Here is a 12,795-nt window from a genome sequence, read left to right as displayed (position 1 = left end):
CTAGTAGGCTAGAAATCCAAATTCAGAGCTTCATCTCCAGGGGAAGGCTTTCTCTCTCTGTTGGCTTTGGAGAAAGTTCCATCTCATAAATCTTCCCCTGGACTAGGAGCTTCTCCATACAGGAGCTCCAGTTCCAAAGGATGCGCTCTGCTCCTGGTGCTTCTTTCTTGGTGGTATGAGGTCCCCCACTCTCTGCTTGCTCCCCTTCCCTTTTATCACTTATAAAATAAAAGGTGGTGCAGGCCACACCCCAGGGAAACTCCCTTTACACTGGATCAGGGTTGTGACCTTAGTAAGGGTGTTACAATCCCACCCTAATCCTCTTTAACATAAAATTTCAATCACAAAGTGGAGGAAAACCACACAATACTGGGAATCATGGCCCAGCCAAATTGATACACACGTTTTTGGGGGAACATAATTCAATCCATGATAAGGGTCTTCCTCTTTTTCACTGACTCTCTACCAAGCATGATGTCCTTCTCCAGGAACTGATCCCTCCTGATAACATGTCCAAAGTATGTGAGAACTAGTCTCACCAACCTTGCTTCTAAGGAGCATTCTGGTTGAACTTCTTCCAAGACAGATTTGTTCATTCTTTTGGCAGTCCATGGTATATGCAATATTCTTCACCAACGCTGTAATTCAAAGGTGTCAATTCTTCTTTGGTCTTCCTTATTCATCCTCCAGCTTTCCCATGCATATGAGGTGATTGAAAATACCATGGCTTGGGTCAGGTGCACCTTAGTCTTCAAGGTGACATCTTTGCTTTTCAACACTTTAAAGAGGTCTTTTGAAGCAGATTTTCCCAATGCAATGTGTCTTTTGATTTCTTGACTGATGCTTCCATGGGTGTTGATTGTGGATCCAAGTGAAATGAAATCCTTGACAACATGGTGTTGCTTATTGGTCCAGTTGTGAGGATTTTTGTTTTCTTTATGTTGAGGTGTAATCCATACTGAAGGCTGTGGTCTTTGATCTTCAGCAGTAAGTGCTCCAAGTCCTCTTCATTTTCAGCATGCAGGGTTGTGTCATCTACATATCATGCAGGCTGTAAATGAGTCTTCCTCCAATCCTAATGCCCTGTTCTTCTTCATATAATCCAGTTTCTCGGATTATTTGCTCAACATACAGATTGAATAGGTATGTGAGAGGACACAACCCTAAAGTACACCTTTCCTGACTTTGAACCATGCAGTATTCCCTTGTTCTGTTCAAATAACTGCCTCTTGATCTATACACAGTTTTCTCATGAGCACAATTAAGTGTTCTGGAACACCCATTCTTCCCAATGTTAGGCATAATTTGTTATAATCCATATAGTCAAATACGTTTGCATAGTCAATAAAACATGGGTAAACATCTTTCTGGTATTCTCTGCTTTCAGCCACAATCCATCTGACATCAGCAATGATATCCCTGGTTCCACATCCTCTTCTGAATCTGGCTTGAATTTCTGGCAGTCCCCTGTCAATATACTGCTATAGCTGCTTTTGAATCATCTTCCACAAAATTTTGCTTGTGTGTGATATTAATGATATTGTTTGATAACTTCTGCATTCAGTTGGGTCACCTTTCCTGGAATAGGCATAAATATGGACCCTTCCACTCAGTTGGCCAGGTAGCTGCCTTCCAAATTTCTTGGCATAGACGAGTGAGCACTTCCAGCGCTGCATCTGTTTGATGAGACATCTCAACTGGTATTCCATCAAATCCTGGACACTTGTTTTTCACCAAGGCCTTCAAGTAGCTTGGACTTCTTCATTCAGTACCATAGGTTCCTGATCATTGAATGTCAACCAATTCTTTTTGGTAGAGTGATTCTGTGTGTTCTCCCCATCTTTTGATGCTTCCTGTGTCGTTTAATATATTCCCTGTAGAATCTTCCAGTATTGGAGTTCTTTCAGCTTGGCAAATTCTGAGCTTGTACTTTCCTTTTGGTTTCCTATTTTTAGTTCTTTGCACATGTCATTATAATACTTACTTTGTCTTCTCCAGGTGCCCTTTGAAATTTTCTGTTTGGCTCTTTTACTTTAGCTACTCTGTGTTCGAGAGCAAGTTTCAGAGTCTCTTCTGACATCCGTTTTGGTCTTTTCTTTCTTTCCTGTATTTTTAATGACATTTTGCTTTCTTCATGTATGATGTCCTTGATGTCATTTCACAACCATGTCTAGTCTTCAGTCATTAGTGTCCAATGTGTCAAATCTATTCTTGAGATGGTCTCTAAATTCAGGTGGAATATGCTCAAGGTCATACTTTGGCTGTCATGGACTTGTGATTTTCTTTGGTTTCAGCTTGAACTTCCATGTGAACAATTGATGGTCTGTTCCACAGTCAGCCCCTGGCCTGATTGATGATACTGAGCTTTTCCATCATCTCTCTCCACAGATGTGGTCGATTTGATTCCTGTGTATTCCATTTAGTGAGGTCTACATGTGTAGTTGCCATTTATGTAATTGAAAAAAGGTATTTGCAATGAAGAAGTCAATGGTCTTGGAAAATTCTATAATGCAATCTCTGGCATCGTTTCTATCACCAAGGCCATATTTTCCAACTACCGATCCTTCCAACTTTCACATTCCAATCACCGTTAATTATCAAAGCATCCTGATTGCATGCGTGATCAATGTAAGACTGCAGAAGGTGGTAAAAATCTTCATTTTTTTCATCTTTTGTGTTAGTGGTTGGTGTGTAAATTTGAATAATAGTCGTATTAACTGGTATTCCTTGTAGGCATATGGATTTTATCCTATCACTGACAGCGTTGCACTTCAGGATAGATCCAAAATGTTATTTTTGACAATGAATGCAATGCCTTTCCTCTTCAAGTTGTCATTCCTGGCATAGTAGACCATATGATTGTCCAATTAAAAATGGCCAATACCAGTCCATTTCAGCTCACTAATGCCTAGGATATCAATGTTTATGGGTTCCATTTCGTTTTTGATGATTTCCAATTTTCCTAGATTCATACTTCATTCCACATTCCAATTATTAATGGATGTTTGCAGCTGTTTCTTCTCATCTTGAGTCATGCCACATCAGCAAATGAAGGTCCTGAAAGCTTGACTCCATCCTTGTCATTAAGGTCGACTCTGCTTTGAGGAGGCAGCCCTTCCCCTGTTGTATTTTTGAGTGCCTTCCAAGCTGAAGAGCTCATCTTCCAACACTATATCTGACAATGTTCCCCTGCTATTCATAAGGTTTTCACTGGCTAATTCTTTTCAGAAGTAGACCACCAGTTCTTTTTTCCTAGTCTGTCTTAGTCTGAAGGCTCAGCTGAAACCTATTCGGCTTGGGTGACCCACTAGTATTTGAATACCGGTGGCGTACCTTCCAGCATCACAGCAACATGAAGCCCTGACGATATGATAAACTGACAGAGGCGCGGGGGCCTTTCTTGGGTATGACCTAATAATCACAACAAAGAAAACCCTACTTCTAAATAGGATCACAGGTATAGGGGCTAGAATTCCAATACATATGGGAGGGGGGCACAATTCAATTTGTAACAGTAATTGATGGAAGCTGTTGCAATAGGCACACTGAGAAATCTCAGTGGCTTACTAAACAAAGGTGTATTTGTGTTTACATCACAGTCTGACGTGGGTGGCATTTCCTGTGTGGCTCCTCCTAAGGGAGACTTCTGGGCCCAGGCTGCTGGATCTAGCAATTCCAGGGGATAGGAGGGCAAGAGTGCAAACAAGGCACACTGGCTTCTGACTGCCTTGGCCTGGGAGTGACATTTACTCCCTTCAGAGAGTGCTGGGCGGTTTCCTGCTGCTGTCTCTGCTAAAGGTCTCAGGAGAGCTTGATCTTGGACACCTGCTTCTGTAGGCTGACCTGGCTGCTGTGTTGCTCCCTAGAGGGAGTGGGAGAGGGAAGGATTGTGGCCCTGCACTCAGGCCAGTATCTCTCCGTATCTCACTTTTTGAAGGGAGAACATTCTGTAGGGTGGTGTATTGGTTGTGTACCATCAGCCAGCTTAGGCCATTCCTTACTAATGAATGAGAAATCAGACCTGTTTCTTCCTCCTTCTTTGTCCTTCTGTTGCAAGGCAGCGAGTGACAAGCACATCCAGTGGCTCCTGGGGGCAGATGGTGAGGTCTGGGTCTGGATCATGGGAGAGGGTCCTGGTGACAAGCCCTACGAGGAGATCTCCGAGGAGTTGATCACGGAGCGGGTACGGCTGCAGGCACAGAGGGAGGCTGAGGAGCTCTGGTGAGAGGCATAGAGTGGTGGTGGGTGTGCTGGGTGGGTACTGAGCCTGGAGCCTTGGGGTGAGGCCCTGCTGAGGACAGGAGCTTGTGGGCAGGAGGGAGGAGGTGCCAGGCAGCTGGCTGGCTATTTTGAGCTCTGATCAAAGATCATAGCTTGGCTTCAGGTAGACCTCATTGGTTCAAATTCTGGCTCCACCAATTTGTAGTTAGCTGACCTGGGGCCTCAGTTTTTACATCTGTGGTGTGGGCATAGCCCTCTCACAGGAATATGTTTTGGATTCATTGAGACTACAATGACAAGTTTTTCCCTCCCTGGGCTGTCCAGTGTGTTTATGATATGTTACAGTATTTTGGATTCACTTTTGGTATCTATCTGCTCCTCTTTATGTCACCCACATTTTGCAGACAAGATGGACAGCTGAGCCCTACAGTGAGGTTTGGAGTCAGACTCCTTTCATTAACTAGTTTTAAAATTTTTTCACCAAACTTGAAAATCCATATGCAGCTGACTCCAACATTTTCTCCTCAATTTTAATGAGTGTTTTAATTGTGAAACATATAAACAATACTGTAAACTATAAAAGGATAAATTAACAACTTAACACCCCCCACCTAAGATAGCCTCATTTGAGCATTTAGGTGGCACATGCTTTGTAAGCTACTTTATTCACACCTTAACATATTAATATAGATCCACAGCATTATTTAGGATTACTGTATAGTGCTCCATTATATGAGAAATCTAATTTGTTGGTACTATTGATGGACATTTGGGTTGTTTACTATTCTTTACGTTATAAAAATCCTCTGATGAACATCTTCTACATACACCTTTGTAAACTTGAGTGAGAAATTATTCCCCGAGTCTTGTTTTACTGGCTTCCAGAATGACTCTGCTGATTTATATTCTCATACAGACATTTTCGTCTGTCTCCCCACACCTTTGCCAACACTGAGTTTTATGGACCTTAGTTATTTGCCATCCCGATAGACCAGAAAAAAAGTTGCTCATTGTTTTTATTTGAAGCTCTGTTTTCACGTGGTCTTTCAGTTGTTCACATGAGCTCATACCTGCCGGTGCTCTCTTGGAAGGAGACAGAAGGAGGCTGAGATCACTAAGAAGTTCCGGGATGCACTGGCCAATGAGAAAGCCCGGATCCTGGCCGAGAAATGGAAAGTGGAGATGGAGGACCATAAGGCTGCCAAAGTACTGGAGGAACAGATACATGAGGAGTTCAAGGTGGGCCAGTGGACGTGGCACTATGTGCAGCCACCTTCTCTAGCCCCTAAGGCCTCTGAGGCTGATGTCGTCATGGTGCTGGTCAACACAGGGTGCTTCTTGAGAGGTCTTTTCATAACAGAACTCTGGCATGTCTGAGCAAGAAGGAATGTGACACACCATTTAGGCCAATCCACTTCGTGTACAGATGAGGAAGCTGAGGGTCAGACAGGGGAAGAGACTTGTCAAGGCCACATGTAGCAGTGGCTGGGGATAGAGCCAGGATTAGAACTCAGGCCTTCTGCATCTCAAACCAACAGTCCTGAAATAAGGCTTGGAAATAGAGCTGGTTTTTGTCAGTCAGGCCTGGGATCCAGTTTCAACTCTGCTGCTTGCTGTTGTGTGATCTTGGGAAGCTTGCTGAACTTCTCCAAGCCTTAGCTTTCTTGTTTATAATATTAGATTATAACAATACCCCATTCGTGGTTTTTCTGAGGACTCTAGGAGGTGATATATGCACAGTTTCTGGCCCAAGGTAGGGAATTGTTAGCTTGATACGGTAAAGGAGCTTGACTATCCTCTCATAAGAAGCTTAGGTTATCTAAAAAAAAAATTCTGGTCTCCTGTGTGAAATTTTTTTCTTTTTGCTATAGAAGTGATACACAGTTTTCTTTTTATTGGTAGAAAATACAAATAAGCAAAAAGATGAAAAATAAGAATCATGACTAACCCCAATAATGTATTATTTTGTGAATTGATGGTCATGGCATTTGCCCTTCTTTAAATTGTGTGAAAAATTTTTTTTCATTATGATTAGATAGTGAGGACATTGGCATTTTAAAATCATGTCTGTTGCAAAGTCCACCTCTCAACAAATCTCTAGCCACACACTCTGAGCCTCCCAGTCAGATATTTACTTCTCTCTTGACTAGGAACAGATAGCCAGATATCTGAGGAAAGGCTCCAGTATGAACGATAGACACCCAATTAAACAAACAGAGGAAAACAGAGGAACCAGACCTCAGTCAGAGTATGGGGAAGGAAAAAGCTCTAAAATTCTCAGATAGATGAGCTACTGTATTCAGGAAACAAGGACAGGATGCAATGAAGAGAAACAAACAACCAAAGAACAGGAAAGAGCATTTGGAAATTACAAATGTAATAGCTGGAATAAAAAATTTAGTGGAAGGTTTGGAAGATAAAGTCAGTGAGATCAATCAGAAAGTAGGACAAAAAAGACAAGAGATGGAAAATAGGAGAGATACAATAAGGCACTTAGAGGATCAACATAGGAGGCTCAGCATTTGATGAATAGGAGTTTTAGAAAGAGAAATGAGAGGGGAAGAACTTGTCAAAGAAATCTCAAACAAAGAAGCATTGGAATGGAAAGATATGACCCTCCAGATTGAAAGCACCTGAGGGCTCAGCACAAGGAATGAAGGGAAATCAGCCAAGGCTCACCATTAAGGAAAGTCTTGAACATCAGTAATAAAGAGAAGACACTAGAAGCTTCCAGAGGAAAAAAAAAATAATGCCCCAAACAGAAAAATGAGGGTAAGAGTGGCAGTACTGGATGCTGGAAGATAAAGAAGTAAAGTCTTCCACATTCTGCAGGATAAGGATTTGCAGGTTTTATGATCAGCTTAACTAGCAGTTACATGTGACACTTTCAGACAAGACTCAGAAAATGTCTGTCTATGTGTCCTTCCCTAAGAACTGTTGAAAGATGTGTTTCTGCTAAATAAAGGCGTAACCAAAAAAGATGACATGGGGACAAAGGACCAGGGATTCCACCTCAGAAACCCTTAGAGTGAGTCCTGAGATCTGGATAGCAACCAGTGCAAACTGGAGAAGAAGGGGATACAGCCCTGGGGAGGTGGGAGTGTCCTTTGGAAAAAAATAACTGCTGTATTACCTGTTATAATAAAAAGCATTTGCTTATTTACAGAGAAAGGTTTATTATAGATCAAATGGAGATTTGAGAAAATTCAATGTTCAACTCCAAGATAAAACAACCATTAATTCAGGGAAGAAAAAAACAAAGTGAAAGGAAAAGCAGTCATGCTACCATATGTTACTGAATCTAAGATGCCATTAATTGTTAAGTGCATCATTATTTTTTTATTACCAAGACAGAAAAAAAAAATGCTGCCAATTTAAAAGACAAGTCATGGGTTGTAAGACACACCTATATTCCAGAGATGTTAAAAATGTGCTTCTTAGAATTGCTGAAAATAGCTCCCTATTTGGCTTTGCAGTGAACTTTATTTACACTGGTTATTGATTTAACCTCAAATTGTGATGTAAGTTTATTGTGAAAACTAAGAAGTATGAATATGTACGTGTGTGGGAAATATGAGTGCTAAACACTTGTGTACCAAAAAAAGAAAGGCAGTAATGTCTAGAATTGCTTCATCAGGAATTAGCAGTATTATTCAGGACATGGGTGTAATTACCTGAAGGAACAGCTAAAGTGGTTAAAAGAGGTGGCCTCTGCATACTGGCCTGAGATGGGGTTGGTGGGGTGAAGTTCTTTTAGAGAACTGCTGTTTTTCATTATAAGCCTTTAGTACTATTCGATTCTTTTCACATATGCATGTTACCTTGAAGTAAACAATGGTAGAGGAAAACACACACACACACACACACACACACACACACACACACACACACACACAGAGGATGCTTTTGGACTTTGAAAATGGGCCAAAAATAGAGACATTTTAGGTTCCCAAACATGCCCTCTCCCTGAAATATCTCATCTTGACATTGGTTAATTGGGTGCTTAATTGGCTTTGAGGAATTACAGGCACACACACACACATACACACACACTAGAGAAGCATGGCTAAGGAGTCTGCTCATTTTTGCAGAAAGCCTTAGAGTTTACACATTCCACATATTTCAGCCCATTTGATCCTTATCACAGCCTTGTCAGTCATGTGTAATTCCTGCCATTTCACATGTAGAGGCTGAGACACGCCGACCACCATTGACCCGCCCCACCATGTGGCGACTCAGTCATTACTTGGCTGCAGAATCCCAGAGGCACTTCTTCCTCATGGAGTGTCAGGGTCACCTTCTGTCATTTTGTCCCTTGATGTTTTAGAGGAAAGAGGAAGAGGAAAGGAAGCGAGGAGAAGAGCAGATCCGCCTCCAGGAGGAATGCAGGGCGAAGGAGCTCTACTGGACTCTGAAGCAGGCCCAGATGCAGAGCCATGCCAGCGAGAAGGAGGAGCGTGAGTGGGAAGAGCAGTGTGAGTAGAGCTGGCTGTTCCTACCCACCCTCCACCCACCGGTGTGTTAGCTCAGTTATCAGTTCAGTTGTTCACTAATTGCCTTTACCAAAGGCTAACCATGTGATTGGTTCTCTCAAGGGCCAATGGGTAAGGACTTTACCCTCAAAGAACTTATGCTGTAGCTGGGAAAATTTCTTAATATTAAGAAATAAAACTTGACATTTCTCAAGTAACGAATAATTTCCTGGCTCTGTGCTAAGCTCTGGGGACCCAGAGATGAGGGATCATGGCCCTTATCTTGGAGAAAATAGCTGACATGGGAGGAAATAGACACACAAGCTTCGAGAGAATGTACCACTTGTAGTTGGAGCACAACATGGCTGTCCTGGTGGTGTTTGAGATGACGAGTGTTATAAGACTTGATGAGGAAAAGGGAGTTACATGAGGCAAAGAGGCTGAGAAGGGTATTCTAGCCAGAGGACCAGCATGTGCAAAGGTGTGGTGACAAAGGGATGTGGCACGCTTAGGAAGATGGAGACGTGTAGGGTGGTTAACTCTTGGAGGGTGTCAGAGTGGTGAGAAGTTAAGTGGGAAAGGCAGGTGAAACTTGGTTTGATGGTGGGAAACTTCCAAAGGCGAGTGACGTGATTAGGCCTAGGTTTTGCCCCGAGAGAGAGAAGGACTCTGTTGCAATGGCACAGTTTAGAGATGTTTGTGACTAGGGCCGCAGCAGGGGCTGGAGAGTAGGGATGTGAGGTGCCTTCCTCTGGCAGGTCCTCTGTTCCCCAGCACTTCTTAACCATGTGCCAGATTCTTCAAACAGATTTCAAAAAACTAAGACATAATTCACATACCATAAGATTCACCGATTTAAATTTGTGCAACCATCACCGCTAATTCCAGAACATCTTATTTTCTAGTGGTTGAAAATATACATAGAACATACACGAATTAAACAATTTCTACGTGTACAGTTCAGTGACATTAATAACATTCTTCAAATTGTGTAATCAATCTCACCCTCCTTTTCTGAATTGTTCCTTCCCCATTAACATAAATTTACTCCCCCTTTCAAGCTTCCAAGCTAACCTTTCGAGTTCCTGTTGTCAATTTGATCCCGTATAGATAGTTCTTTAAAAGAGCACAACGTTCAAGGCAGACATTCTTTACTAATTAAGCCAAGCTACTGTTTGATTCAAAGAAGACTTCAGGGAATATATTTGGTTTAAGGTTAAGCGACTATCTCAGGATAATAATTTCATGGGCTCGTCCAGCCTCAATGGCTCTAGAAAGCCTAAATTCCATGAGAATTTGAAATTCAGTTCTTCATTTTTACTCTTTTTTGTAGGGATTCTTCTATAGAATCTTTAATGAAAATATTCAGTAATGATAGGCACCATACAGCTCTTCTGGTCTCATGGCAAAAAAGGCAGTTGTTCATAGAGGCAATTAAGCACACATTCAAGTTCCTCCTCCTGTTCATGACTGTCCATCTTTCTCTGTTGCTCCAGGTGAATAGAGATCAATTGTTGTGCTTTGGATGTCTGCTTGCAAGCTGTTAAGACCCCAGGCACTATCAAATGAACTAGGAGGTAGAACAGAAGTGCTGAACATGATATTAGACGAATTAACTAGGATGTCCCATGAAACCATGACCCTAAATTTCCAAACCAAAAAACCAAATCCCACATGGTGCTAGGTTGTATATATATAATCAGTCTCAGCAGCTACTCTTCTTTTGTTGTTGTAAAAATATTTGCCAATTCAACTTTAGTGACATCAGTTACACCAACTGACTGTAACCATTACCCTTAATCATACCAATTTTCTATCACCATAAACAGAAACTAGTGCTGCATAAGCAATAACTCTCCTTTCTCCTCCAACATCCAACCCCTGGTAACCACTAATAAACTTTGGTCTCTATATATTTACCTGTTTTTATACAAGTGAGGTCATGTAATATATGTCCTTTTGTGATTACTTGTTTCACTCAGCATAATGTCTTCAAGCTCCATCCATGTTGTAGCATGTATCAAGACTTCATTTCTCTTTCTGACTGAGAGTATTCTAATGTATGTACGTACCACATTTTGTTTATCCATTCATCTGTTGTTGGGCATTTAGGTTGTTTCCACCTTTTAACTACTGTGAATACTGCTGCAATGAACAGTGGAATACATGTGTCTGTGTTGCTGCTTTCAAGTCTCTTGGGTATATTACTAGGAGTGGAATTGCTGGTTCATATGATAGTTCTATTTTTAGTTTTTTGAGGAACCACCACACTATTTTCTACATCTGTACCATTTTGCATTCCCACATGAAATGTATAAGGGTTCCAATTCCACATTCTCGTCAACATTTGTTCTTTTCTTTTTTTTTTTACCATAGCACTCCTAAACCTCCCCACCCCCCCCAAAAAAACCCCACTGCAATCCTAGTGGGAGTTAAATGGTATCTCATTGTGGTTTTGACGTGCATCCTTCTGATGGATAGATATCTTTTCAAGTGTTTTTTGGTCATTTGAATATCCTCTTTGGTGAAATGTCTATTCAAGTATTATGCCCATTTTTTAATTGGGTAATTTTTCTTTTTTGTTGTTTAGTTGTTGAAGTTTTATATTTTGATTATTAGATTCTTATTTGGATATATGGTTTCTGAAGACTTTCTCTCAGTTGGTAGGTTGTCTTTTCACTTTTTTTGTAAAGTCTTTTGATGAACAAAAGTATTTAATTCTTTTTTTATTGTACTTTGTGAAAATTTACAAATCAAGTCAGTCTCTCATACAAAACCTCATATATACCCCGCTATTTTTTTTTTTTTGTATACTCCTAGTTGCTATAGATAGCCCTAATGAGACAGCACACTCCTTCTCTCCACCCTGTGTTCCTGTGTCCATTCAGCCAGCTTCTGTTCCCGTAAGCCTTCACATCTCCCCTCCAGACAGGAGCTGCTCACAAAGTCTCATGTGTCTACTTGATCCAAGAGGCCGCTCCTCACCAGTATCGTTTTCCGTCATATAGTCCAGTCCAATCCCTGTCTGAAGAGTTGGCTTTGGGAATAGTTCCTGTCTTGGGCTAACACAAGGTCTTGGGACATGACCTCTAGGGTCCTTCTAGTCTCAGTCAGACCATTAAGCCTAGTCTTTTTACTAAAATTTGGGGTCTGCATCCCACTGCTCCCCTTCTCCTTCAGGGATTCTCCGTTATGCTCCCTGTCGTGGCAGTCATTGGTTGTAGCCAGGTATTATCTAGTTCTTCTGGTCTCAGGCTGATGTAGTCTCTGGTTTATGTGGCCCATTCTGACTCACGGGCTCATACTTACCTTGTGTCTTTGGAGTTCTTCATTCTCCGTTGCTCCCTGTGGGTTGAGACCAATTGTTGCATCTTAGATGGCCGCTTGCTAGCATTTAAGACCCCAGACACCACTCCCCGAAATGGGATGCAGAATGTTTTCTTAATAGTTTTTATTATGCCAATTGACCTAGATGTCCCTGAAACCATGGTCACCAAACCCCCGCCCCTGCTACGCTGGCCTTCGAAGCATTCGGTTTATTTAGGAAACTTCTTTGCTTTTTGTATAGCCCAGTTGTGCTGACCTCTCCTGTATTGTATGTTGTCTTTCCCTTTGCCTAAATTAGTTCTTGTCTACTAGCTAATTAGTGATTTCCCCTTCCCTCCTTCCCTCCCCCCTCTTGGAACAATCAAAGAATATTTTCTTCTCTGTTTAAATTATTTCTTGAGTTCTTATAATAGTGGTCTCGTACAATATTTGTCCTTTTGTAGCTGACTAATTTCACTCAGCATAATGCCTTCCAGATTCCTCCATGTTATGAAATGTTTCACAGATTCATCACTGTTCTTTATTGATGCATAGTATTCCATTGTGTGAATATACCATAATTTATTTATCCACTCACCTTGGTTGCTTCCATCTTTTTGCTATTGTAAACAGTGCTGCCATGAATATGGGTGTGCATATATCTGTTTGTGTGGCTCTTACTCCTCTAGGATATATTGCAAGGAGTGGGATGGCTGGATCACATAGTAGTTCTATTTCTAGCTTTTTAAGGAAGCGCCAAATTGATTTCCAGGGTGGTTGTACCATTTTACGTTCC

The 12,795-nt window shown here is 41.5% G+C and overlaps 1 protein-coding gene across 2 annotated transcripts in view; it reads left to right on the top strand.

Moving 5' to 3' along the window:
• The window catches only part of SH2D4B (SH2 domain containing 4B), a 179,663-nt gene that overhangs the window by 83,413 nt on the left and 83,455 nt on the right, over positions 1-12,795 (top strand). For both annotated transcript variants that reach the window (XM_064290321.1, XM_003418591.3), the window contains exons 3-5: positions 4,062-4,221; positions 5,313-5,460; positions 8,549-8,696. In XM_064290321.1, the coding sequence (XP_064146391.1) occupies positions 4,062-4,221; positions 5,313-5,460; positions 8,549-8,696 (456 nt within the window). The remainder of the gene's footprint in view (positions 1-4,061; positions 4,222-5,312; positions 5,461-8,548; positions 8,697-12,795) is intronic.

The sequence above is a fragment of the Loxodonta africana genome, chromosome 8, assembly GCF_030014295.1.
Source record: "Loxodonta africana isolate mLoxAfr1 chromosome 8, mLoxAfr1.hap2, whole genome shotgun sequence".
Lineage (NCBI taxonomy): Eukaryota > Metazoa > Chordata > Mammalia > Proboscidea > Elephantidae > Loxodonta > Loxodonta africana.
The sequence above is the reverse complement of the archived record's forward strand: the minus strand, read 5'-3'. Positions and strand labels throughout refer to the sequence as shown.